This window comes from Atractosteus spatula, chromosome 22 (assembly GCF_055471065.1).
Source record: "Atractosteus spatula isolate fAtrSpa1 chromosome 22, fAtrSpa1.hap1, whole genome shotgun sequence".
NCBI lineage: Eukaryota > Metazoa > Chordata > Actinopteri > Semionotiformes > Lepisosteidae > Atractosteus > Atractosteus spatula.
The window spans coordinates 1,603,569-1,627,641 of record NC_142727.1 but is presented as its reverse complement, the minus strand read 5'-3'; the positions used below and the strand labels follow the sequence as shown (position 1 = coordinate 1,627,641).

Below are 24,073 nucleotides of genomic sequence, written 5' to 3'. Positions count from 1 at the left end.
AGACTGCAGGGTGAGCGCCCCCTACTGGTCCCACTAACACATCTCTTCCAGAAGCAACCTCAGCTGTCCCAGGAGTCTCCCCTCCAGGTACTGGCCAGGCTCACACCTGCTGAGCTCCAGTGGGGCTGCAGGGTGACACAGCTGAGAGATTAGTACAGATCCTAGAAAAGATGCTAGAGAAACACAGACAGATTGTGCATTCGGTACACAGACTAGGACTCCTATATCCACCGTGATACCTGCCAGTGTTGTGACAGCCTCTAGGGCACTTACTCCTCCATTCCTCTGCGCTTGTTTTTTTACCCCAGATCAGGTTTTTGGCACCTGCGCACATTTCAGAGCATGCCCATAAAACAACAGACTGGTCCATTTCCTGAAGTATAAAGGGGAATTTACTGGATGAGGAGACTATAGTCTCAGTGACTACCCGTTTTTACACAACCCCGGGATATTTAGGAGCATCTGCTTAATATGAAATTGTAAAATTGCTCATTTTTTATAACAGACTTAATTTTTAGCATGAACTGAGCTATAACTCCCCCCGCATCCACAAAGGCTCCGGATGAGATTTCTGTACATCGCCAGCCTGTGCCGCGAGGATGATACGACCGCTGGGACGAAATCAGATCCCTGACACGGAGCACTGCGACATCTGGTGGTGAAGGGCGGAATCGCCACTCTGACTGCCGCAGTTTCTCTCGATGTAAAGACGTTGCCACCATGTGGTCAAACGTAGGAACTGCAGCATTGGCGTATTAAATGTGTATTTCTCACAGTGCACCAGAAAGTGCATCTCTGTCTCTGCCTCTCTCTGCTAGCAGCTAGACCACAGCCTGCCCTCTCTGGACAGCCAGGTCTGCCTGTGTCCAGTTTGCATGTCCATGCAATGGTCACTGAGCCGGTAAGATGCACCGTGCGCTAGTGTTGTGGGCTGTGTTGTGTCAGTGCGTCCCAGTGGACGAGTCGTGCTGTACTCTGGTATCTGTCTTCTTGCCCCAAGCCCTTCCTCACCAGGCGACTCCACCAGCGGTATGGTCTTGACCGAGCTCGTCTCCAGCAACGTCTTCAGGTCCCTGTAGCTGGAGCGCGATGAGATGAACTTCAGCTTCGTCACCATGATGTCCTCCACGAAGATATTGTATTTACTGAGCGGCAGAACGAGAAACAGAGGTTAAGTGCAGTCCGGTCTCGAAGGGTGCCATCTTGGCTCAGGTTTCTCACCTTAGAAGATGGGTCAAGCTCCACCCGACTGGAGCTGGAGTGGAGCCAGCCTCCTCTCACAAAAGGATCACAGATCACTGAGACAGGGGTTTGATGCCTGCCATCTTGGCTCAAAACCTCTTCCTTGTGAACCCACACATAAGCAACCAAAATGAGCATGTTGGACCTAACCTGCAGTAACAGCCATCTTTAAACAATTCTCACGCCTGGCACTTCTGAAGCACTTTTCATCTCAAAGATCCCAGAGCTCCCTATGTATAAGGCCAATGCTGGAGTGCGGCTTAACCTGGAACACACACACGGGTCTGTACCAGCAGCTCCTCTGTACAGCAGATCAGAGGAAGCAGGGGGAAACTGCTTCACCAGAGATCAGGCTACAAGGTGCTTCTGGAACCAAAACAACTTACAGGAGAACACCGACGCGATCCCCCATGACCTTAAATTATGCGATCGAGATTCCCACATGGGGAAATTTGTCAGACAAGCCTTGCCCAGGGTGAAGCCCCTCTCTGATGAAGGTCTCTCCCCCCCCCCCCGTCTCCTGACTCCGAACGCGCCCGAACTGTAATGGCTCCCCTTGACCACGACTGGAGCGGCACTCCACGCAGCACAGGCTCTGACCTGAAGTGCCCCCAGCCCAGCTCAGGCAGGTAGGGCAGCTTCTTGACCTGGATGATGGAGTCGTACAGCGAGGGCTGCAGGCCCTGCGCCACCATGTTGGCCAGGATGACCGCCACCATCATGGGCAGGATGTGGGAGATCTGGCCGGTCAGCTCGAAGCAGATGACCGCCGTGGAGACCGTGTGGGTGACCGCCCCGGCCAGCGCCGCGGCTCCTGGGAACGAGAGGAACGGGAGGTGGATACGGGCGCGCAGACTGACCGCCGGGGAGGAGGCGCTGGTGGAGAGAGGGGGAGAGGCGGATGCAGAGGCAGGAGGCAGGCGACGAGAGAGGCGGGGTCTCACCGATGACCGCGTAGCCCCCCGGCAGGATGCGGTACACGATCCCGTCGAAGAGGATCCCGTTGGGGAAGAGGGTGGCCATGATCTCCCCCACCAGCCGTCCGAATGCCGCCCCTGAGAGAGAACGAGGGAGAGAGGTGGTGAGGTGAGGAAGAAGAGGGAGCAAGGGAGAGATACAGGGAAGGAGGCAGGAAGGGACAGAGGGGAAGACTGTGGGGTGAGAGAGAGGGAGGACAGGAAAACAGGAGAGTGAGGGAGGGCATGAAAAGACACACAGGAGAAGAAGGAAGGAGAAAATGAGAGGGACAGAAAGCAAAATCAAAGCAGGAAAACAGCGAGACATTTGACCCTTGTTGATTATTACCTAGGATGAAGACGGGCATGAAGGCTCCCGAGGGAATTGGCATTGTGGTTGAGATAGCAGACATCCAGAACTGAGAGGGAGAGAGGCAGCTCGTCAGAATGACAATGAAGCCGGGAACCCCACAGCCAGCACTGCAATCGGACTAGGCAGTCTGCGGGGCCTGCACGGCACTGCAGTACTAGTGCAAGCCCAGGAGCATGCTTCGGTTACTGTGACAGCTGTGGTCGCACCACTCAGGAGGTCTGCATGCCTTGTTTTCACTTGCACTTTAGTTATGTGACAAGAAATCTTCTTGGCATGGAGCGCTTCTTGTACGACTTATCTTGAAAAAAATCCTGAAACATTCCACAAGGCAGAATGCTTTGCCTGCTTCCCGAGGCTGTGTGGATTTCTGCAAGCCACACAGGGCTGACTTGACGAATCACAGAATGGCCAGTGCCCTCACACACGGCTACTGACACACACAGGCGCAGGCTGGGCGGGCCGGCACACCTTGTTGACGAAGAAGAGCAGGAGCACGATGAAGACATTGATGTGGGGGTTCACCCAGGCAGATGTGCGCCCTAGATTCTGCTGTGATCCCGAGAGCTTAGTCCAGGTCAGGTTGTCAAACAGAGAGTTAATGCACTCCCGGGGCATCAGCTAGGAGACAAAACAATAAAGACCATCATATAGACTCTTATAATATACAGTAGGTGAAGGCACACCTAATACAGAAACAGATTAATACAGACCCTTATACAGACCATAGAGACAAACCTAACCCACAGAGATTAATAGACCCTAATATAGACCCTAAAGACACACCTCACCCACAGAGATTAATACAGACCCTAATATAGACCCTAGAGACACTCCTCACCCACAGAGATTAATACAGACCCTAGACAGACATCTCATACATAGAGATTACTAAAGACTCTAATATAGACCCCAAAGGCACACCTAATACAGGAACAATAATAGAGCCCGGAAACAGAGACATACCAAAAACAAATTTCAGTACAGACCCTTTTACATACTGCAGAAATCAGTCTTAAATAGATAGGAACAATCAGACAGAAGGGGAGAGACAAAGAACGCTTGAACTCTGACCTCTCCTGCCATATACTGCCCAAATCCAGGGGGAAACGTCAACGTTGCAATAACAAATGTCACGACCCCTGGGTAAATCAGCCGACTGCAAGAAAATAACATCAAATATGATCACTAACACTGATTAAAATGATAATATTAATTGAAGGCATTCGTATGTCCATTCGTCAATATGTCTATTAGTCACTCTCACTGTTTGGTCAGGAAGCGGGTCAGCACCGTCTGTCTCCGGATGAAGAGAACCACCTGGCGATTCAGATAGACGAAGAAGGCACCAAGAAACCCACAGGATATACTGCAGAGAGAGAGACTGATTAATACAGACACACTGACTGACTGGACACTACAGCACAGGGACACTGACTGACTGACTGGACACTACAGCACAGTGACCCTGACTGACTGACTGGACACTACAGCACAGTGACCCTGACTGACTGGACACTACAGCACAGAGACACTGACTGACTGGACACTACAGCACAGTGACCCTGACTGACTGACTGGACACTGGACACTACTGTAAAGTATTGACACATTGCCAGTATTTTATATTCCTCAGCCAGCTGTGCCATTAAGACTTTTGTGGAATATTAAGCCAGGAATATCGAACCTTTGTCTTACCCTATTATGGCAAATGCTGGGAGCTCCTGGAGGTCAAATGGAAATTCCATTCGGAAATTAGTCCGGAATAAAGCAGTGATGGTCACTGGAGAAAAGAGCAAGAGAGGAAGAGGGGAAGAGACAGGGATTACTGTCCCACACCTCTGTGTTCAGACGAGCCACCTGCATCCCACACTCTCCACACTGCATCTGCCTCCATCTCCCTCCATACCTGCATCCTTATTCCACACAGCCAGCACTCGGAAGATGAAGGCACTGAAGGTGGCTGCAAAGTACCCTCTCCAGTAATTCCTCACTGCGAAATATGTCGAGGTCACCTCAATACTGAACAACACACCTGCAGGCAGAGATAGAGAGAGAGAGAATTAGCACTTGCTGACTGGACACTACAGCACAGTGACACTGACTGACTGACTGGACACTACAGCACACAGACACTGACTGACTGACTGGACACTACAGCACAGTGACACTGACTGACTGACTGGACACTACAGCACAGAGACACTGACTGGACACTACAGCACAGAGACACTGACTGACTGGACACTACAGCACAGTGACACTGACTGACTGACTGGACACTACAGCACAGAGACACTGACTGACTGACTGGACACTACAGCACAGAGACACTGACTGGACACTACAGCACAGAGACACTGACTGACTGGACACTACAGCACAGTGACACTGACTGACTGACTGGACACTACAGCACAGTGACCCTGACTGACTGGACACTACAGCACAGTGACACTGACTGACTGACTGGACACTACAGCACAGAGACACTGACTGACTGACTGGACACTACAGCACAGTGACCCTGACTGACTGGACACTACAGCACAGTGACACTGACTGACTGACTGGACACTACAGCACAGAGACACTGACTGACTGACTGGACACTACAGCACAGAGACACTGACTGACTGACTGGACGCTACAGCACAGTGACACTGACTAACTGGACACTACAGCACAGTGACCCAGACTGACTGGACACTACAGCACAGTGACACTGACTGACTGGACACTACAGCACAGAGACACTGACTGACTGACTGGACACTACAGCACAGTGACACTGACTGACTGACTGGACACTACAGCACAGCGACACTGACTGACTGACTGGACACTACAGCACAGAGACACTGACTGACTGACTGGACACTACAGCACAGAGACACTGACTGACTGAACACTACAGCACAGTAGCAATGACTGAATGGACACCACAGCACAGAGACACTGACTGACTGACTGGACACTACAGCACAGAGACACTGACTGACTGACTGGACACTACAGCACAGAGACACTGACTGACTGAACACTACAGCACAGTAGCAATGACTGAATGGACACCACAGCACAGAGACACTGACTGACTGACTGGACACCACAGCACAGTGAACTCTGACCAACTGGACATTGTTAGCTGGGAGGTGAGGGTTAGTCGAGAGACTTTACAGTCAGCCTGAGAGGGAGAGAATGAATGAAACAGAGGACAGATAGACACAGTCTTGAGATACACCTAACAGGAAGAGGGCTGGAGTTATACATATTCTGACTGACTAGAAATGCGTTGAAAGAGAAAGCCAGAGAGAGAGAGAGCCCAAGAGGGGGGAGGTTAGAGCCACAGACAGAGAGAGACAGACTTGCCTCCCAGAGGGGTCCCGAAACAGCAGCCCACACCCACAGCGCACCCTACTGTCAGGATGTCGGTATAACCGTAAGGATGCTACTGACCAGGGAAAGTGGGAGAGATAGATAGACAGGGGGTAGGTATATAGGGAGAAAAAGAGAGGAATACAAGGGAAAATGAGGATTGGGGGGATAAAAGGTGGAACAGAGAGGGATAGGAGGGGTGAAGGGAGAAAACAAGGGATATATGGAGAAATAAGATAATAAGAATATAAGGAGAAACAGAGGGATAGGAGGGAGACAGTGAGGGAGAGAGAGAAGGGGAAAAGACAGAAGACAGAAAAGAAAATAAAGTCAAATAAAAATGAACAGAAGCCGAGGACAGAACGGTCACTTTGAATTCTCGTCTGAGCTCACAGGACACGGTGATGGACACAGACACACGTGTCGCCCTGGCTCCCTCACTGAGCAATGCTGACTCCTGGCGGAATCGTGACTCTTCGGCTGCACACTAGTGAACCGATGCGCTGACTGCACAAAATTAATTCCCTGCTTATTTCTATAATTCTATTTCATATTAGTGACTGCAAAAATTGCACGGTTACAATTTTTAAAACTGTACAGCATTGGCTCTTGAACTGTATAGCACGGAGCATCGAACCAAAAACTGTAAAGAATTTACTCACTGGAAAAGATACAGTTACAAGAGAAAACTGAATTCTGACTCTGCAGCTAAACAATCAGACTGTCTCTGGAATACTTATTAAACAAACTGTGTAATACTGGCTCTCTGACTATACAGAGAGATTGTGTGTACAATAAAGGCACTCTGGACAGTGAGATTGTCTGTGTATAATACTGTATCTGACTGTACAGTGAGCTCAGGTGTATAATACTGGCTCTGTACAGTGAGCTCAGGTGTATAATACTGTATCTGACTGTAGAGTGAGCTCAGGTGTATAATACTGGCTCTGTACAGTGAGCTCAGGTGTATAATACTGTATCTGACTGTAGAGTGAGCTCAGGTGTATAATACTGTATCTGTACAGTGAGCTCAGGTGTATAATACTGTATCTGACTGTAGAGTGAGCTCAGGTGTATAATACTGTATCTGCACAGTGAGCTCAGGTGTATAATACTGGCTCTGACTGCACAGTGAGCTCAGGTGTATAATACTGTATCTGACTGTAGAGTGAGCTCAGGTGTATAATACTGTATCTGTACAGTGAGCTCAGGTGTATAATACTGGCTCTGTACAGTGAGCTCAGGTGTATAATACTGTATCTGACTGTACAGTGAGCTCAGGTGTATAATACTGGCTCTGTACAGTGAGCTCAGGTGTATAATACTGTATCTGACTGTACAGTGAGCTCAGGTGTATAATACTGGCTCTGTACAGTGAGCTCAGGTGTATAATACTGTATCTGACTGTAGAGTGAGCTCAGGTGTATAATACTGTATCTGTACAGTGAGCTCAGGTGTATAATACTGTATCTGACTGTAGAGTGAGCTCAGGTGTATAATACTGTATCTGCACAGTGAGCTCAGGTGTATAATACTGGCTCTGACTGCACAGTGAGCTCAGGTGTATAATACTGTATCTGACTGTAGAGTGAGCTCAGGTGTATAATACTGTATCTGTACAGTGAGCTCAGGTGTATAATACTGGCTCTGTACAGTGAGCTCAGGTGTATAATACTGTATCTGACTGTACAGTGAGCTCAGGTGTATAATACTGGCTCTGTACAGTGAGCTCAGGTGTATAATACTGTATCTGACTGTAGAGTGAGCTCAGGTGTATAATACTGGCTCTGTACAGTGAGCTCAGGTGTATAATACTGGCTCTGACTGTAGAGTGAGCTCAGGTGTATAATACTGGCTCTGTACAGTGAGCTCAGGTGTATAATACTGGCTCTGACTGTAGAGTGAGCTCAGGTGTATAATACTGGCTCTGTACAGTGAGCTCAGGTGTATAATACTGGCTCTGACTGTAGAGTGAGCTCAGGTGTATAATACTGGCTCTGTACAGTGAGCTCAGGTGTATAATACTGGCTCTGTACAGTGAGCTCAGGTGTATAATACTGTATCCGACTGTACAGTGAGCTCAGGTGTATAATACTGGCTCTGTGAGTTCTGTGACTGCAGAATGAGACTGAGTCTCCATCTGTTTGATTTGACTCTCCGACAGACTTGCCTCCAAGCGGGGCGGCGAAGCAGCAGCCCACTCCAACAGCGCATGCAGACACCAGCAAGTCCAGATACCGCTGCTCACTCTGGGGCACACACACACACAGAGACACACCAACAGACACAAGTAACCACATCCATGCAGACAGAAACACACACAAACGGAGACAGCCAGTACACAACCACACAGACAGACCCAACGAACACAGAGAGAAACACACAGGCCATGCAATTAGTACAACAGCCTTTATATGTTCTTACAGTAACACAACATCAGTGCATATACACACATCAGCACATGGTCATCTACTATATACGTGGAATAAATAAAGTAAAAAAGATTAAATTGATATTTAAAATGACTTATTCTGATATCAGTACATTTTTAAACAATAGAATTGTTGAAAATACAAGATCATCCACCTCAGCTCTGTCAATCCCTCTCAGTTTTTGTCTCTCAAGTTTCAAAGTCTTTATTGGCGTGACCGATGAATTTGTGTTTTCAAAACAATGACAACTAGCATTATATACAACATATTATTATAGTCAGGTTCTTCCCCCAGTAGGATTGGAAGCTGTCCTGATTCTGGCAGGTGTGGGATTTAAGGGGTTAGATCAGTTATTTTACTGATGAAAGTGCATCTCTGTCTCTGCCTCTCTCTGCTAGCAGCTAGAACACAGCCCGTCCTCTCTGGACAGCCAGGTCTGCCTGTGTCCAGTTTCTATACCCAGGCTGTGGTCACTGAGCCTGTCCTCTCTGGACAGCCAGGTCTGCCTGTGTCCAGTTTCAATATCCAGGCTGTGGTCACTGCGCCTGTCCTCTCTGGACAGTCAGGTCTGCCTGTGTCCAGTTTCAATATCCAGGCTGTGGTCACTGCGCCTGTCCTCTCTGGACAGCCAGGTCTGCCTGTGTCCAGTTTCAATATCCAGGCTGTGGTCACTGAGCCTGTCCTCTCTGGACAGTCAGGTCTGCCTGTGTCCAGTTTCTATGTCCAGGCTGTGGTCACTGAGCCTGTCCTCTCTGGACAGCCAGGTCTGCCTGTGTCCAGTTTCTATGTCCAGGCTGTGGTCACTGAGCCAGTAGTCTGAAGACTCGCACACATTGTCTCTCATTAGGAACAAGCAATAGGTTTATTCCATGCTGAAAAGAGAAGAAAGAAATCACAACGATACCAACCGATATCACCTCCACTTACCTGATAGACCCCAGAGAATATGGACATCAGCTTGCTGAGCACAGCAGCGCAGATGCTGGCAATGTGGACGAATGGGCCCTGAGAGGACCGGGTGACACCGAGAGGAAGGAAGACAGGTTAATGTACAGCAGCAGATACAGTGGACTCTCTCCGGCCAGCTGGGAGACACTGCCGGGAGACAGACGGGGCTTGGAAAGACAGAGTGAGGGCGGGGGATGAACACAGGCGACACAAACCACGCTGGCTGGTGGACACAATTGGATGAGCCAAAGGATTGCAACTGGAAGGTTGCAGGATCAAATCCAGTTATGCGCTGCTGTGCCCCTGAGCAAGGCACTTTACTCAGATCGCTCCAGCAAAACACCCAGCTGTATATGCTGTATATATGGGTACAAATGTATGTGTCTTCAGATAAAAGCATCACCTAGAAAGATTGCCTGAACTCTAACAAACACTGAACGTGCACAGAAAGAGGATCAGGAAAAAAAACAGCACAATGAATTAAGTGCTATGTTGCTTTCTTTCAAAAGTGATAGGGGCAAAGAGGCATCAGTCAGACCCCTCTTCCTAATCCAGCCCATCCGACAGCAGTGGTACTGGCTGACATTGGAATGGGGGATTATTTAACTATTGCAAAAAAAAAAACAACACCTCCTTCCCGACTGGCATCCCGCTGCCCAGTCCAGCTGTCAGTCCCACCACCTTGGCAATGAAAGCCTTGAGAGTGAGGTATTCTTTCAGCACCACCCCTCTCAGTATGGTCTTCAGCTCAGGAATACCAGAGCCTGGGAGAGAGAGAGGGAGAAAGAGTACCACAGACTCTAATATAGATGCTAGACACATCTAACACATGGAGATCAATACAGACCCTAGAGACACTCCTCACACACAGAGAGAGAGATTAATACAGATTCTAATATCAAACGTAGAGATGAACAGGACACAGAAGATCGCAAAACAGAGCACTCACCCACAGCCTGTGGTGCGATCAGGTGACAGAAAAGAGATGAGAAAATTATCAGCACCATAGGATAGGTGACCCAGGCCAGGTACTGCAGAGGTACGTTCCCCTTCAGCTCTTTGTACATCCACTTGTAGGCTACAGAAACAAGACAGAAAATTCACAACAGTGAACACAGTAAGAGAAGGGGAGCGACTCAGCCACATCACTCACTTTTTCCATGAAGGCTATTGACAGCTGTGACCACGTCAGGGGCAAACTGGGAACTGTAGTACTGATTTTATACTCCAGATTTACAGAATTTCATACTTAATACCTCATCAGAAACGTGTTTCTTTGGTTATACACATGGCTCGGCCCCAGGGCATTCTGGGAGCTGACGTTCTGCTCACCCTGCAGGCTCTTGGCACTGGCGTAGTCCATGGCCCAGCTCACCAGCGCCATCGTGAGGCCGAGCAGCACCAGGAAGATCCAGTCCTCGCCCAGCTTGGTGACGATGTACCTCTGGACGCGGGCCACACAGTCTGCAAGGCAGGGAGACGACAGCATAACGAGCTGAGAGCAGGGCAGTGGAGACAGCTGTATTGCTCTGGAGTGTCATACCCCACGCGGCAGGAAGGGGGCACCGTTCCCTCACCTCGGCACTTGGAGTAGGGGCGGGGCTTCTTGGCGGCCGCCGGGCTGCCGGGGGGGGCCGTCTCCGTGGCGCCGCTCCTGTGGGCGGCGGCGTGTTTCCTCCATTGCCCCTCCGTCAGCAGGCGCGTGGCCTCCCTGCGGGCGAAGCTGCTCAGCTGCTCCCTGTACTCCCCATAGAGCTGGGAGAGGCGAAGGGAGAGGGCGTCAGTGCTCTGCGGGGCTAGGGTCACCCCAGTGCTGGGGGCTGGAGCGCCAAGCCGATGCCAGTTGAGACACTCAGGAGAAAGACAGGCAGAGGAGATTGAAAGAGACCCACCAGCTGGCTGATGGGGGCTTACAGTGCATGAACGCTACACTCAGAGTGAGAGAGGTGTCAGAGCACAGACAGAGAGAGGGGGAGTGAGCTGCATTCAGAGTAAAGGTGTTAACTGCAATTTCCGACCAATTGTCTAAATTTACCCTTGGCTCCACCCCAGACACCGTTACCCCCTCCATCCAGGGCTCTCCCACCACTATCGCCTTCTCAGTTATAATTAGAGCAAGTTTTAATCAGACACAGGCTCGTTAACTGAGCCCTCTCCTGCAGAGCTGCACAGGACAGAATGTGAGCTCCTCCACTGAAACTGCACTTGCCCTTTGACCTCCTAGTGACTGTTCACAGCCTGCACTGAGTCACACCAAGCTCCTCTCCACACTGACTGACTGGACACTACAGCACAGAGACACTGACTGACTGACTGGACACTACAGCACAGAGACACTGACTGACTGGACACTACAGCACAGAGACACTGACTGACTGACTGGACACTACAGCACAGCGACACTGACTGACTGACTGGACACTACAGCACAGCGACACTGACTGACTGGACACTACAGCACAGAGACACTGACTGACTGGACACTACAGCACAGCGACACTGACTGACTGACTGGACACTACAGCACAGAGACACTGACTGACTGGACACTACAGCACAGTGACACTGACTGACTGGACACTACAGCACAGTGACCCTGACTGACTGACTGGACACTACAGCACAGTGACCCTGACTGACTGGACACTACAGCACAGAGACACTGACTGGACACTACAGCACAGTGACCCTGACTGACTGACTGGACACTACAGCACAGTGACCCTGGCTGACTGACTGAACACTACAGCACAGCGACACTGACTGACTGGACACTACAGCACAGAGACACTGACTGACTGACTGACTGGACACTACAGCACAGTGACACTGACTGACTGGACACTACAGCACAGTGACACTGACTGACTGGACACTACAGCACAGTGACACTGTTAAAGAGAAAGGGAGAGAAACAGAAACAGAACAGAAAGTTATTTGACATCTTGTGTCATGCTATGTGAGACATCTCAAGGAATCACCATGCCTTAGAATACTTTGTAAAATTTGGTCAGGGGAACAATGCAGACATACTGACACAGGCTTATTTTAAAACTTGATACAAAACCGAGGCCTCGTCTGGTCAACAGAAGCCTGCAGATAGATTTACGGCCCAGGCCCAGGTAGGTGCATGGAGCTGGGCCAGATGCCTTGGGAGAGAGTCCAACCGGGAATACCTCCCAATTCTCACAGCTGACTGGAAGTCTTTGGCTGGGATCGCACACAAATATTAAGACGTACAACGGATCTCAAACCAGCTAAGGCTTAAATAAGCACACAGGGGCCTGCAATATTAATGAACTCAGCAGGTCCTCACACACAGATCAATCTCAGGAGGCTAGCTCGGGTTTCCAATCTTCCCACAGTCATTTCCTGAAGGGAAAAACATTCGAAGAAGCCCGTGACTGCTGGAAAATCCTGAAGTAATCGAATAATAAATGATTTACTTGTAAATGTTTCTAAACCTGGGGTCCCCAGTCCTGGTCCTGGAGGGGTCAGTGTGTGTCTGCAGCAGGGCTGTCCAGTCCTGGTCCTGGAGGGGTCAGTGTGTGTGTCTGCAGCAGGGCTGTCCAGTCCTGGAGGGGTCAGTGTGTCTGCAGCAGGGCTGTCCAGTCCTGGTCCTGGAGGGGTCAGTGTGTGTGTCTGCAGCAGGGCTGTCCAGTCCTGGAGGGGTCAGTGTGTCTGCAGCAGGGCTGTCCAGTCCTGGTCCTGGAGGGGTCAGTGTGTGTCTGCAGCAGGTGTGTCCAGTCCTGGTCCTGGAGGGGTCAGTGTGCCTGCAGCAGGGCTGTCCAGTCCTGGAGGGGTCAGTGTGTCTGCAGCAGGGCTGTCCAGTCCTGGTCCTGGAGGCTCAGTCAGTGTATCTGCACATATTCCAGGTACTTTAAACCAGTAACACCTGAAGAAGCTGTTGACCTGGTCCGACTGATCCAATAACAAGCTGGACAGGGGCAAGCCTGTTCTGAGCAGACTGGATGGATTGGTTGTGTCCACACTAGGGGACACAAGATCTCAGAGTCTGATCCTTTCAAGAAGTGCAAGTCTTTGCCTCCGATTTGCCCAGCACATGTTTCCCCTTTTCAAAACATGTGTAGCGTTAAATCAAGCCGACACAGGCCCCCTCCGCCAAGACAGAGACACAAAACAGCTGAGAACAGACACTTCCACTCCCCTCGACGCTGCGTGTTGAAGACGCATCAGGACATAATGCCATCCTGTTGTCGCAAAGATATCCAGAACCCGCACTCAGTTCCCTGCTCTTTCCTGTTCCACTGAACGACCAGTCTTATCGGAAGTGATCTTCTGTTTGGTTTCGAAACTGTTCCAAAGCTCCATCGTACCTCTCCAGCTTCCATCTGACACTGCGGCAGAGCTGTAGATATTCACCCCCGTGAGCCAAGATGAGGAAGAATATCAATGCCCCTCTCATTAAGGGCCAGTACGGTTTACTACTGCGACTGCCGAAGCTTCTTACCTGAGGTGCAAAACCATGGAAAGGCCACTCCTAGATGTACATGCACTGTTAATACTAATAACAGACACAGAAATCCAAAGACACTGACACACAGAAACTACACACTGTCTGACAGGGACAACGTCAGACACCCAGACACAGACAGTCAGAGTCGGACAGACACACGGACAGTCAGGCTCTGACACAGACAGTCGGAGAGATACAGTCACACTGTAGACAGATGCAGATGCAGTCAGACAGATGCAGATGCAGTCAGACAGATACAGTCTCACAGACAGATGCAGATGCAGTCAGACAGAACCAGACCTCTTTCCGAGCTGTTCTCTTGGGCATTCTGTGCGTCTCTATTGAGGATGAATGAGTGAGATTCTCACAGTCTCTAACGCTTTAAAAACTACAGGTTAATCATTAACACCGGCCTGTCACTCAAAGACTGGTGTCAGAGGAACAAAACCGTGAGACTTAAAAATACGCACAACTGCAGCGATAAACTATGACAGAGGCTCACATTGAAACAATTTTATGATCCCCTCACTGCAAAGGCAGATACAGTGTGACAGAGGGAAGATTAGAGCAAAATGACTGGACACCACAAGACATGGTATCACTAAAGATTGACTGGACTCTACAGCACAGTGACACTGACTGACTGACTGGACACTACAGCACAGAGACACTGACTGACTGACTGGACACTACAGCACAGTGACCCTGACTGACTGGACACTACAGCACAGTGACACTGACTGACCGACTGGACACTACAGCACAGAGACCCTGACTGACCGACTGGACACTACAGCACAGAGACTCTGACTGACTGACTGGACACTACAGCACAGAGACACTGACTGACTGACTGGACACTACAGCACAGAGACACTGTAGTACAGTAACACTGAGAGTGGAATTCAGTATCATTGCATTTTTTAAAGAAAAAGGAGTAAGCAGAAAATGAAAAAGCAACCAAAGATAAACGAGACAGCTAAGAGAGGGCAGTGGCTGTCATGCTGACATGAAGAATGACTGTGTCCTTCAGTCTCACAGCACAGCGCACATCAGCTCTGACAGTGACGTCAGAGAGTCAGGATGTGAGAGAAACACACTTCACTTTGTCTCTGTAGGACACAGGAAGACATTTATGGCCTTAAAGTACACAAGACCTCTGTAACGTACTGTAGTGTCCACTTTATCACTCACTCTATTACTATATTATATCAATTCCTCTCTCTCACTGTATAATAAATCTCTCAAAGATAAAGGACACAACAAAATCCCGATAGCTTGTCAATGTTTAACTACCATGAGAAAGCAGTTCAAGTAGGGAACTGCGTCAGCATGCGCAGGAGCAGGTAACGGGTTTATTCCACACTGAAAAGAAAACAAAGGAAACACAAAGTTTCGTCTGTTTTCTTTTTTTCAGGGAAATAAGAAAGTGCCTTACTAGGTTAACAGGAGTCAGACCTTATACACACACCTGGACTCCAGACTCTTACTGGACACACTGTATATACACACACACACACCTGGAGTCCAGACTCTTACTGGACACACTGTATATACACACACACACACCTGGAGTCCAGACTCTTACTGGACACACTGTATACACACACACACACCTGGAGTCCAGAGTCTTACTGGACACACTGTATACACACACACACACACACACCTGGAGTCCAGACTCTTACTGGACACACTGTATACACACACACACACCTGGAGTCCAGACTCTTACTGGACACACTGTATATATACACACACACACCTGGAGTCCAGACTCTTACTGGACACACTGTATACACACACACACCTGGAGTCCAGACTCTTACTGGACACACTGTATACACACACACACCTGGAGTCCAGAGTCTTACTGGACACACTGTACACACACACACACACACCTGGAGTCCAGACTCTTACTGGACACACTGTACACACACACACACCTGGAGTCCAGACTCTTACTGGACACACTGTATACACACACACACACACACCTGGAGTCCAGACTCTTACTGGACACACTGTATACACACACACACACACCTGGAGTCCAGACTCTTACTGGACACACTGTATACACACACACACCTGGAGTCCAGAGTCTTACTGGACACACTGTACACACACACACACACACCTGGAGTCCAGACTCTTACTGGACACACTGTATACACACACACACCTGGAGTCCAGACTCTTACTGGACACACTGTACACACACACACACCTGGAGTCCAGACTCTTACTGGACACATGTTGTGTAGACGCTTCAGGAGAAGAAAGAAAGATGAGAGGGAGCCCCTCAGTAGGAGAAACACAGAAAAGCCAGGAGACAGTGAGATGTGTTGCAGGAGGCGGAGACTGGGTGATTCAGGAGGTAACTGAGACTAAATCAAGAATTCAGCTTGTGGAAAGTTCCCGGTGACTGAAGGACAAACTGACATTGAAGATTTTAATTAAGTGCAGAAATATACAGTACATATAGAGAGAGTGTTTGTGTGTGTGCTGTCAGTGCAGGTCCAACAATGGGCCACTGTCTGGACACTGCCATTAATGATAAAACCCGACTCTCTTACTGATAGACTGATAGAGAGGAGAGCGAGAGAGACAGGGAGGAAGGATGGGGGGGAGCAGGGAGCAGTGAGTGCAAGCTAACCGACCGGACTGCCAAGGAACGGCGACGGATTTCGGTTTCTTCGCCTTTCTCATGTCTGATCTATTGATTTTCAGACACGCCCTGCCACCGAATATTTCACAGTGCTCCCGGAAGAGTATCATTCCTGTTATTGTCTTTCGGAAATAATTTGGCTATTGGACTTTTTGCTATTGGCGTGGCTGACAAACAAACCAAAGAGTTCACCGAGTATTTCATCTCTCCATTTATTCATCACCCCATCTCTCCATCCATCTCTCCATTTATTCATCACCCCATCTCTCCATCCATCTATCCATCACTGCATCAATCACTGCATCAATCCATCAATTCATCCAATTCTTCACCCCATCTCTCCATCACTGCATCTATCCATCCATTCGTCACTACATCTATCCAGCCATTCATCACTACATCTATCCAGCCATATTTTTATCCACCTGGCTGTTAGTCATCTGTCCATCACATTTTTATCTGTCTTTTTTCATTTCCTACACAGCGCTCTCCAGCTTTCTCAGAAACCCCAGCGCTGCTAATACTACGATTGAGAACAGTAATAAGACTCTTACCAGCAGCTGATCTAAGTTCAGGACAGTTTCGAAAGTATTGATTCTCTCTTTCATCCTCCTGTTCTCTCCTCCGAATGAGAATCCTCTCCGCCTGTCTCTACCTGTCCCTGCACTGGGATGGAGAGAGCGGGTGGGTGGGGCTCATAGTGCTGTGTGAATCGATGATCACGGAGATGGAGGCAGAGAGGGGGAGAGAGGGTTAACACGGGCTTTTTCAGTCCACAATTATATGTCAACAGCTCTTAATTCAGTGAGTTTATCCCCCCTCTCGCAGTACAGTGCTAATGCACTGTTGTGTCCAGCCAGTGTCCCTTGGCAGCTCCTTTCCTACTGCCTGCTTCACTGTTTATCTGTCTCCACTCTGAGACCCTCCACCCCGATCTCCCCCTGCCTCCACTCTGACACCCTCCACCCCGATCTCCCCCTGCCTCCACCCTGACACCCTCCACCCCGATCTCCCCCTGCCTCCACTCTGACACCCTCCACCCCGATCTCCCCCTGCCTCCACTCTGACACCCTCCACCCCGATCTCCCCCTGCCTCCACTCTGACACCCTCCACCCCGATCTCCCCCTGCCTCCACCCCGATCTCCCCCTGCCTCCACTCTGACACCCTCCACCCCGATCTCCCCCTGCCTCCACTCTGACACCCTCCACCCCGATCTTCCCCTGCCTCCACTCTGACACCCTCCACCCCGATCTCCCCCTGCCTCCACTCTGACACCCTCCACCCCGATCTCCCCCTGCCTCTACTCTGACACCCTCCACCCTGATCTCCCCCTGCCTCTACCCCGATCTCCCCCTGCCTCCACCCTGACACCCTCCACCCCGATCTCCCCCTGCCTCCACTCTGACACCCTCCACCCCGATCTTCCCCTGCCTCCATCTGACACCCTCCACCCCGATCTCCCCCTGCCTCCACTCTGACACCCTCCACCCCGATCTCCCCCTGCCTCTACTCTGACACCCTCCACCCTGATCTCCCCCTGCCTCTACCCCGATCTCCCCCTGCCTCCACCCTGACACCCTCCACCCCGATCTCCCCCTGCCTCCACTCTGACACCCTCCACCCCGATCTCCCCCTGCCTCCACTCTGACACCCTCCACCCCGATCTCCCCCTGCCTCCACCCCGATCTCCCCCTGCCTCCACTCTGACACCCTCCACCCCGATCTCCCCCTGCCTCCACTCTCGATCACAATCTCCCCCTGCCTCTCCGCACTCGGCCCCCTCTCTTCTCTCTCCCTCTCCCAGCCCCTCTCTAACTGCTCCCTCTCACCCTGCTGTAACTCTACTCTGGATTATTTTTAGCTGCAGTGTGACCCAGCACACAGGGACAGAACAACACTGAGCAACCCAGCACTGCACAAGCTCCCTGTTCACTGTTTACCGTCTCACTCTCCAGTCAGGACTCTAGCTGTGTCTCTTCACTGTCTCACTCTGCACTCACGAAATCGCCACTGTCTCTCTCACATGGCAAATCCTCTATGCTATCTGTCTCCTTCAGTGTTCAACCTTTTTACTTGGCGTCTCTCCCCCAGTCTGTTACGTCCATCTGTTTCTCTGTTCCTCTGCCATGCGGCTCCCTGCTCATCCTTCCTTCTGTGGGGGTCTCCTCCTGCGGCCACCCCCGGGAAGCAGCTGAGACCATGGGTCTCCGGCCAGCATCCTGCAGAGTCCTGCTCTGGGATATTTCATAAGTCATCCAAAACCACCCACGTCTGAAGTCTGTGAATACCTGTCTGTCAGTGAAGAAGTAATTTCTTCTCTTCTGGGAACTCTGCTCGCTGGGGGCAGCAGGGGAGTAGAGATTCGTGTTCCAGCCAATTACTTAATTTAACGAAGCGCCATTTTAATTAATCATAGGTCGTCCCAAGATACGCAGACATTGTCACCTTAAAGAGGCCGCGAAGCCCGGTATGATTCCTGCTCCCATACAAAAACATCTTTTCCTTTAAAAGTTTGAGCCGTAGAAAAAAAGTGATAGTTCTGGGTATGAGCAGGTCGCTTGGCAGTCATGTAATGGATGTGACGGTAACCATCACATGCTAGAGTGTGATGGAAGGCTGGGTGTTTCGTTACGGTGGGCCGGGACACACACAGGGGGACAGAGTCACGGTCAGGGACAGAAACACAGCAGGGACTCAGGCTCCTGCCAGACATGGAAACGACCTCTTCAGAGCGCGCAGCCTGCTGGAGGCATGGAAACTGGCAAACACCGGATCCACTGCTCTGATGCACGAATTGGGTTTCCAATCAGTCAGTGCTCACTGCCCACTCCATCAGTCAGAAGGGCCAGCCTCGCGTCCTGCTTCTAGTCAATCAGACACACTCAGACAAAAAAGCTACAGAGATCTACGTTCTCCTAATCCCTAGGGAGTGATCTCAAATAGTCTGATCAGGTGGTTAGAGAGTGGACACACTGACACAGCCCAGTCACAGGGCTCTAGACTCTTCTAGTCCCTGTGGACACGCTGACACAGCCCAGTCACAGGGCTCTAGACTCTTCTAGTCCCTGTGGACACACTGACACAGCCCAGTCACAGGGCTCTAGACTCTTCTAGTCCCTGTGGACACGCTGACACAGCCCAGTCACAGGGCTCTAGACTCTTCTAGTCCCTGTGGACACTGACACAGCCCAGTCACAGGGCTCTAGACTCTTCTAGTCCCTGTGGACACACTGACACAGCCCAGTCACGGGGCTCTAGACTCTTCTAGTCCCTGTGGACACTGACACAGCCCAGTCACAGGGCTCTAGACTCTTCTAGTCCCTGTGGACACTGACACAGCCCAGTCACAGGACTCTGGACTCTTCTAGTCCCTGTGGACACTGACACAGCCCAGTCACAGGACTCTGGACTCTTCTAGTCGATGTGGACACACTGACACAGCCCAGTCACAGGACTCTGGACTCTTCTAGTCGATGTGGACACACTGACACAGCCCAGTCACAGGGCTCTAGACTCTTCTAGTCCCTGTGGACACACTGACACAGCCCAGTCACAGGGCTCTAGACTCTTCTACTCCCTGTGGACACTGACACAGCCCAGTCACAGGACTCTGGACTCTTCTAGTCGATGTGGACACACTGACACAGCCCAGTCACAGGGCTCTAGACTCTTCTACTCCCTGTGGACACTGACACAGCCCAGTCACAGGGCTCTAGACTCTTCTAGTCGATGTGGACACACTGACACAGAGCTCTAGACTCTTGTATATGTACACAGCAGACATAAGAGTTACACAGTACAAACCCTCAAACAGAGTTCCACAGTCCATTGCTCTCATCACACAGCAGAGATCACTAGTATCTTACAAACCTGAGAATTTTACGATTGCCCGAGAAAGGCGTACCTTTTGGCTCTCCCTTCCAGACATGACTGCCCTTCCCACGGCCCATGTGGATTCATTGCTATTCAAGCGGTTGGCTGCAGTGCCAACACGATCGAGAATCTGAAAGCCCTGCTGCCGGTCTCAGCACAGCCGACAGGAAGCCGGCACACACACGGACTGTGCAGTGCATTGCCTCATCAGGCGCAGTGCCTGAGCCCTTACTTACAGCCATGGCAGCAGCACCAGCGCATCTCCTGTGTCTGCCAGAGCTCCGGGAGCATGCTGCGCGCCCTCCGGTGGACATCGCCAGCCACTGACGCCACAACCCTCCAGCGTGTGTCGTCACTGCCCAGGGGAGCGTGCGCCCCTAGTCGGGAGTCTCTCTCTGCCACTTGGTGCCAGGCTCTCTGCCAGCGCTGGGCTCTGGCCTGTCCGAGCACGATTCCTGCTCCCACTCACAGTTCATCGGTGTTACACTCTGCCTGGCGATAGGCCCAGCAACGCATAGTCCTGTACCCATTACACTACTGTCCTGATGCACAACCCCACAACACAGAGGAGCTTTACTAAACACTGCACTTCACTCACCTAGTAATAAGACTCTGGTGTGTGTGTACTGTCTGTCCAGTAAGGGTCTGGACTCCAGGTGTGTGTGTGTGTACAGTGTGTCCAGTAAGAGTCTGGACTCCAGGTGTGTGTGTGTGTGTGTACAGTGTGTCCAGTAAGAGTCTGGACTCCAGGTGTGTGTGTGTACAGTGTGTCCAGTAAAAGTCTGGACTCCAGGTGTGTGTGTACAGTGTGTCCAGTAAGAGTCTGGACTCCAGGTGTGTGTGTGTATACAGCGTGTCCAATAAGAGTCTGGACTCCAGGTGTATGTTTGTGTACAGTGTGTCCAGTAAGAGTCTGGACTCCAGGTGTGTGTGTGTGTGTTCACAGTGTGTCCAGTAAGAGTCTGGACTCCAGGTGTGTGTGTGTGTGTGTTCCAGCAACTTTACCATAATGTGCAAAAATCAGTTTCAATTGCTAGACTGATCATCAGATTCTTAAGCAGCAGACAAAAGCCAGTTGACAAAAACACTGGCAATGTACACTGATCTTAAGCTATATTCTTAATCATATTTTAAAGAAATAGAATTTGCCTGCTTTTCTGCTCCTTTTTGAGGAGAACGTTCTCTTAGAGTTGTACTGTCCTTTTCCACGTGCCCTTTTAAAAGACACATGCAGTTGGACAGAGAGATAGTCACAATGTACAGTTGATGTGGACAGAAAATGAGGAGAAAATCACTGTTTTCATGGAATCATTAAATCAGCAGGTTTTCATTCCAGCTCTGGTTTTAGCCTAAATTATCTTATTACTAGCTTAACTGGACCAGTTAAACAGCTCCCAGCTCATCGAGCTCTGAAAACGCCAAGACACCTCGAAAACCCAGCAGACACACCGAGAACTCGGGGCTAAGAACTGGACAGGCCTATTTAATCTACCTAACAGAGAAAGAAACGTACTCCACCTTTACTTCAGAAAAACAAACCGCTTCTGCCGATGGAAATATCACATAAAAATAAAGCCGAGCAGGGCTGGATGGGTTACAGGTGTACTGAACATAGAGGCATACCAAAAGGTGAGCACGCATTGGACACAAACACAGAAAAGCATTTCTTCTTCAAAAGCATAAGCAACCCCTTTGAACAGCCACGTGCACTCAGTACAGAGACATTAATATACATTTTCTCATATAAATTACTACACGACACTGTACCGAATCCAAAAATACAGGCTGAAGCAAGACAGGTTTGTGCAAGTTGCTTGGACAGACGTGGTTGGAAAGCAGGGAGAAAGAGCCAATAACACAGATCTACCTCACAGGATTGTGCAGGACCACCAGCACTGCGGACACACACACACACGCGCACGCTGCTCCACAGGCACTCAAACACACACGCACACACTCAAAGCACCCCTCAGTAAAACATCTGTTTGTCGCGACAGGCGGGTACGAAGAGACAGAGAGGCAGAGGGATAGCCAGAGAGGGATAGAGCCAGACACACCGACACAGAGAACAGACAGAGAGAGACACAGATCAAAAGCTTGTACCAGAGTTTGCTGGTATCGCAGAGCCTTCCTGTGCGTTGGGTCTGCGGCCATTGACAGGCTGTCACTGACCCAAAAATAACCTTGCCTGCCTGGCTCAGCATTTACACTGAGAGTCACATACACTGCAATATCCACACACCGAGAGTCACACACACTGCAATACACACACACTGAGAGTCTCACACACTGCAATACACACACACCGAGAGTCTCACACACTGCAATACACACACTGCAATATCCACACACTGACAGTCACACACACTGCAATATCCACACACTGAGAGTCACACACTGCAATACACACACACTGAGAGTCACACACACTGCAATACACACACCGAGTTACACACACTGCAACATCCACACACTGACAGTCACACACACTGAGAGTCACACGCACTGCAATATCCACACACTGAGAGTCACACACACTGCAATACACACACACTGAGAGTCACACACACTGCAACATCCACACACTGACAGTCACACACACTGCAACACACATACTAACACACACAGTCATATACACTGTCACACACACTGGGAGTCACATACACATACCTGTACATTCAAATCAAACACAGTACAATGTGCTTGTACTGTACACACAAGAGTCAGAGGCACTATGATACACTGAAGTCCAAAACACTGCAACATTGATGCACTGACACACATGCTGCCTAACTGGCACTCAAATAGACCAATAGTAACATTTAGCAAGAACAAGGTATTTATAACATAATAGGTGCGGAGGAATTGGGAGATGGATGTGGATTTGAATGTGAGATGATGAATGGGTCCAAATGTGATGAATGTAAATCTGAAATGCTGTACGTAACGCGATATATCTTATCCATACAGGCAGCAACTAGAGGAGCTTGAGGCAGTGGAAGAGCAGAGGGGAGCACTGCCCCACTGTGGCGCTCTGTAAAACGACCAGCAGAACATTTAAAGGGGAACTGCAATGCAATGCAATATTTTGATTTATATTTATTTTGGGGTTAGCATCAGCATTGAAAAGTGCAGTTCACACTGCAGTGAAAGTGAAATGCTCACAGTAACTTGTTAAACCTCCAATTTACATGAATATAACAGAGGACATTTCCAGATAAGCGCAGCACCAGGTTGTGCCATTCAGAAGCAGCCAGACGACACTGCAAACATGCAGGCTTGTGAATGCATCTCTGTTAACCCGGTTGTGCTGCTAAATATTACTTACTTGTTGACTCTGCACGCAGATCACGCTGGAAGATTTCTGTAGTGAAAACCTGCTGTACAACCTGCACTTATTCGCTCGTAGATCACAGCACATTAGTCATTACAGGGGCTCGTGAGCAGGCAGAGCCGCTTCACCTCACAATTCATGGGAACCCGTCAGCGAGGTTAAACAACACGGCGACTTACAGAACTTTTTACAGAAATGTTTAATTCGGAACTGGTACACTTTTATGTCATTGGCGAGATTCAATAACTGGTCAGTAAAGGGCTCTTTGGCCAACTGTTGAGAAGGTCACTAAAGCAAAGAAAACACTGGTTTCATCTCTCTTTTCCATGCAAAGTAATTCAACAAAATGGACTCTTCTATTTTCACAGAGCCGTTTTAAGATGGTAA

General features: G+C 49.9%; 1 protein-coding gene across 3 annotated transcripts in view; it reads right to left on the bottom strand.

Moving 5' to 3' along the window:
• Positions 1 to 22,527, bottom strand: part of clcn1b (chloride voltage-gated channel 1b) — a 28,723-nt gene extending 6,196 nt beyond the window's left edge. Inside the window, exons 1-16 of one of the 3 annotated variants that reach the window (XM_088939497.1) lie at positions 22,456 to 22,527; positions 10,904 to 11,081; positions 10,659 to 10,790; positions 10,276 to 10,404; positions 9,957 to 10,090; positions 9,306 to 9,383; positions 5,941 to 6,019; positions 4,478 to 4,603; positions 4,267 to 4,351; positions 3,836 to 3,937; positions 3,643 to 3,727; positions 3,040 to 3,189; positions 2,548 to 2,617; positions 2,187 to 2,297; positions 1,843 to 2,056; positions 1,012 to 1,145 (exon numbers count right to left, since the gene is read on the bottom strand). In XM_088939497.1, coding sequence (XP_088795623.1) covers positions 1,012 to 1,145; positions 1,843 to 2,056; positions 2,187 to 2,297; positions 2,548 to 2,617; positions 3,040 to 3,189; positions 3,643 to 3,727; positions 3,836 to 3,937; positions 4,267 to 4,351; positions 4,478 to 4,603; positions 5,941 to 6,019; positions 9,306 to 9,383; positions 9,957 to 10,090; positions 10,276 to 10,404; positions 10,659 to 10,790; positions 10,904 to 11,081; positions 22,456 to 22,506 — 1,858 coding nt within the window. In that variant the 5' untranslated portion in view covers positions 22,507 to 22,527. Of the gene's footprint in view, positions 1 to 1,011; positions 1,146 to 1,842; positions 2,057 to 2,186; positions 2,298 to 2,547; positions 2,618 to 3,039; positions 3,190 to 3,642; positions 3,728 to 3,835; positions 3,938 to 4,266; positions 4,352 to 4,477; positions 4,604 to 5,940; positions 6,020 to 9,305; positions 9,929 to 9,956; positions 10,091 to 10,275; positions 10,405 to 10,658; positions 10,791 to 10,903; positions 11,082 to 17,031; positions 17,357 to 22,455 lie in introns of those variants that run through there. The other 2 variants (XM_088939495.1, XM_088939496.1) reach the window with 2 other exon arrangements.
• Between the last annotated feature and the right edge of the window lie 1,546 nt (positions 22,528 to 24,073).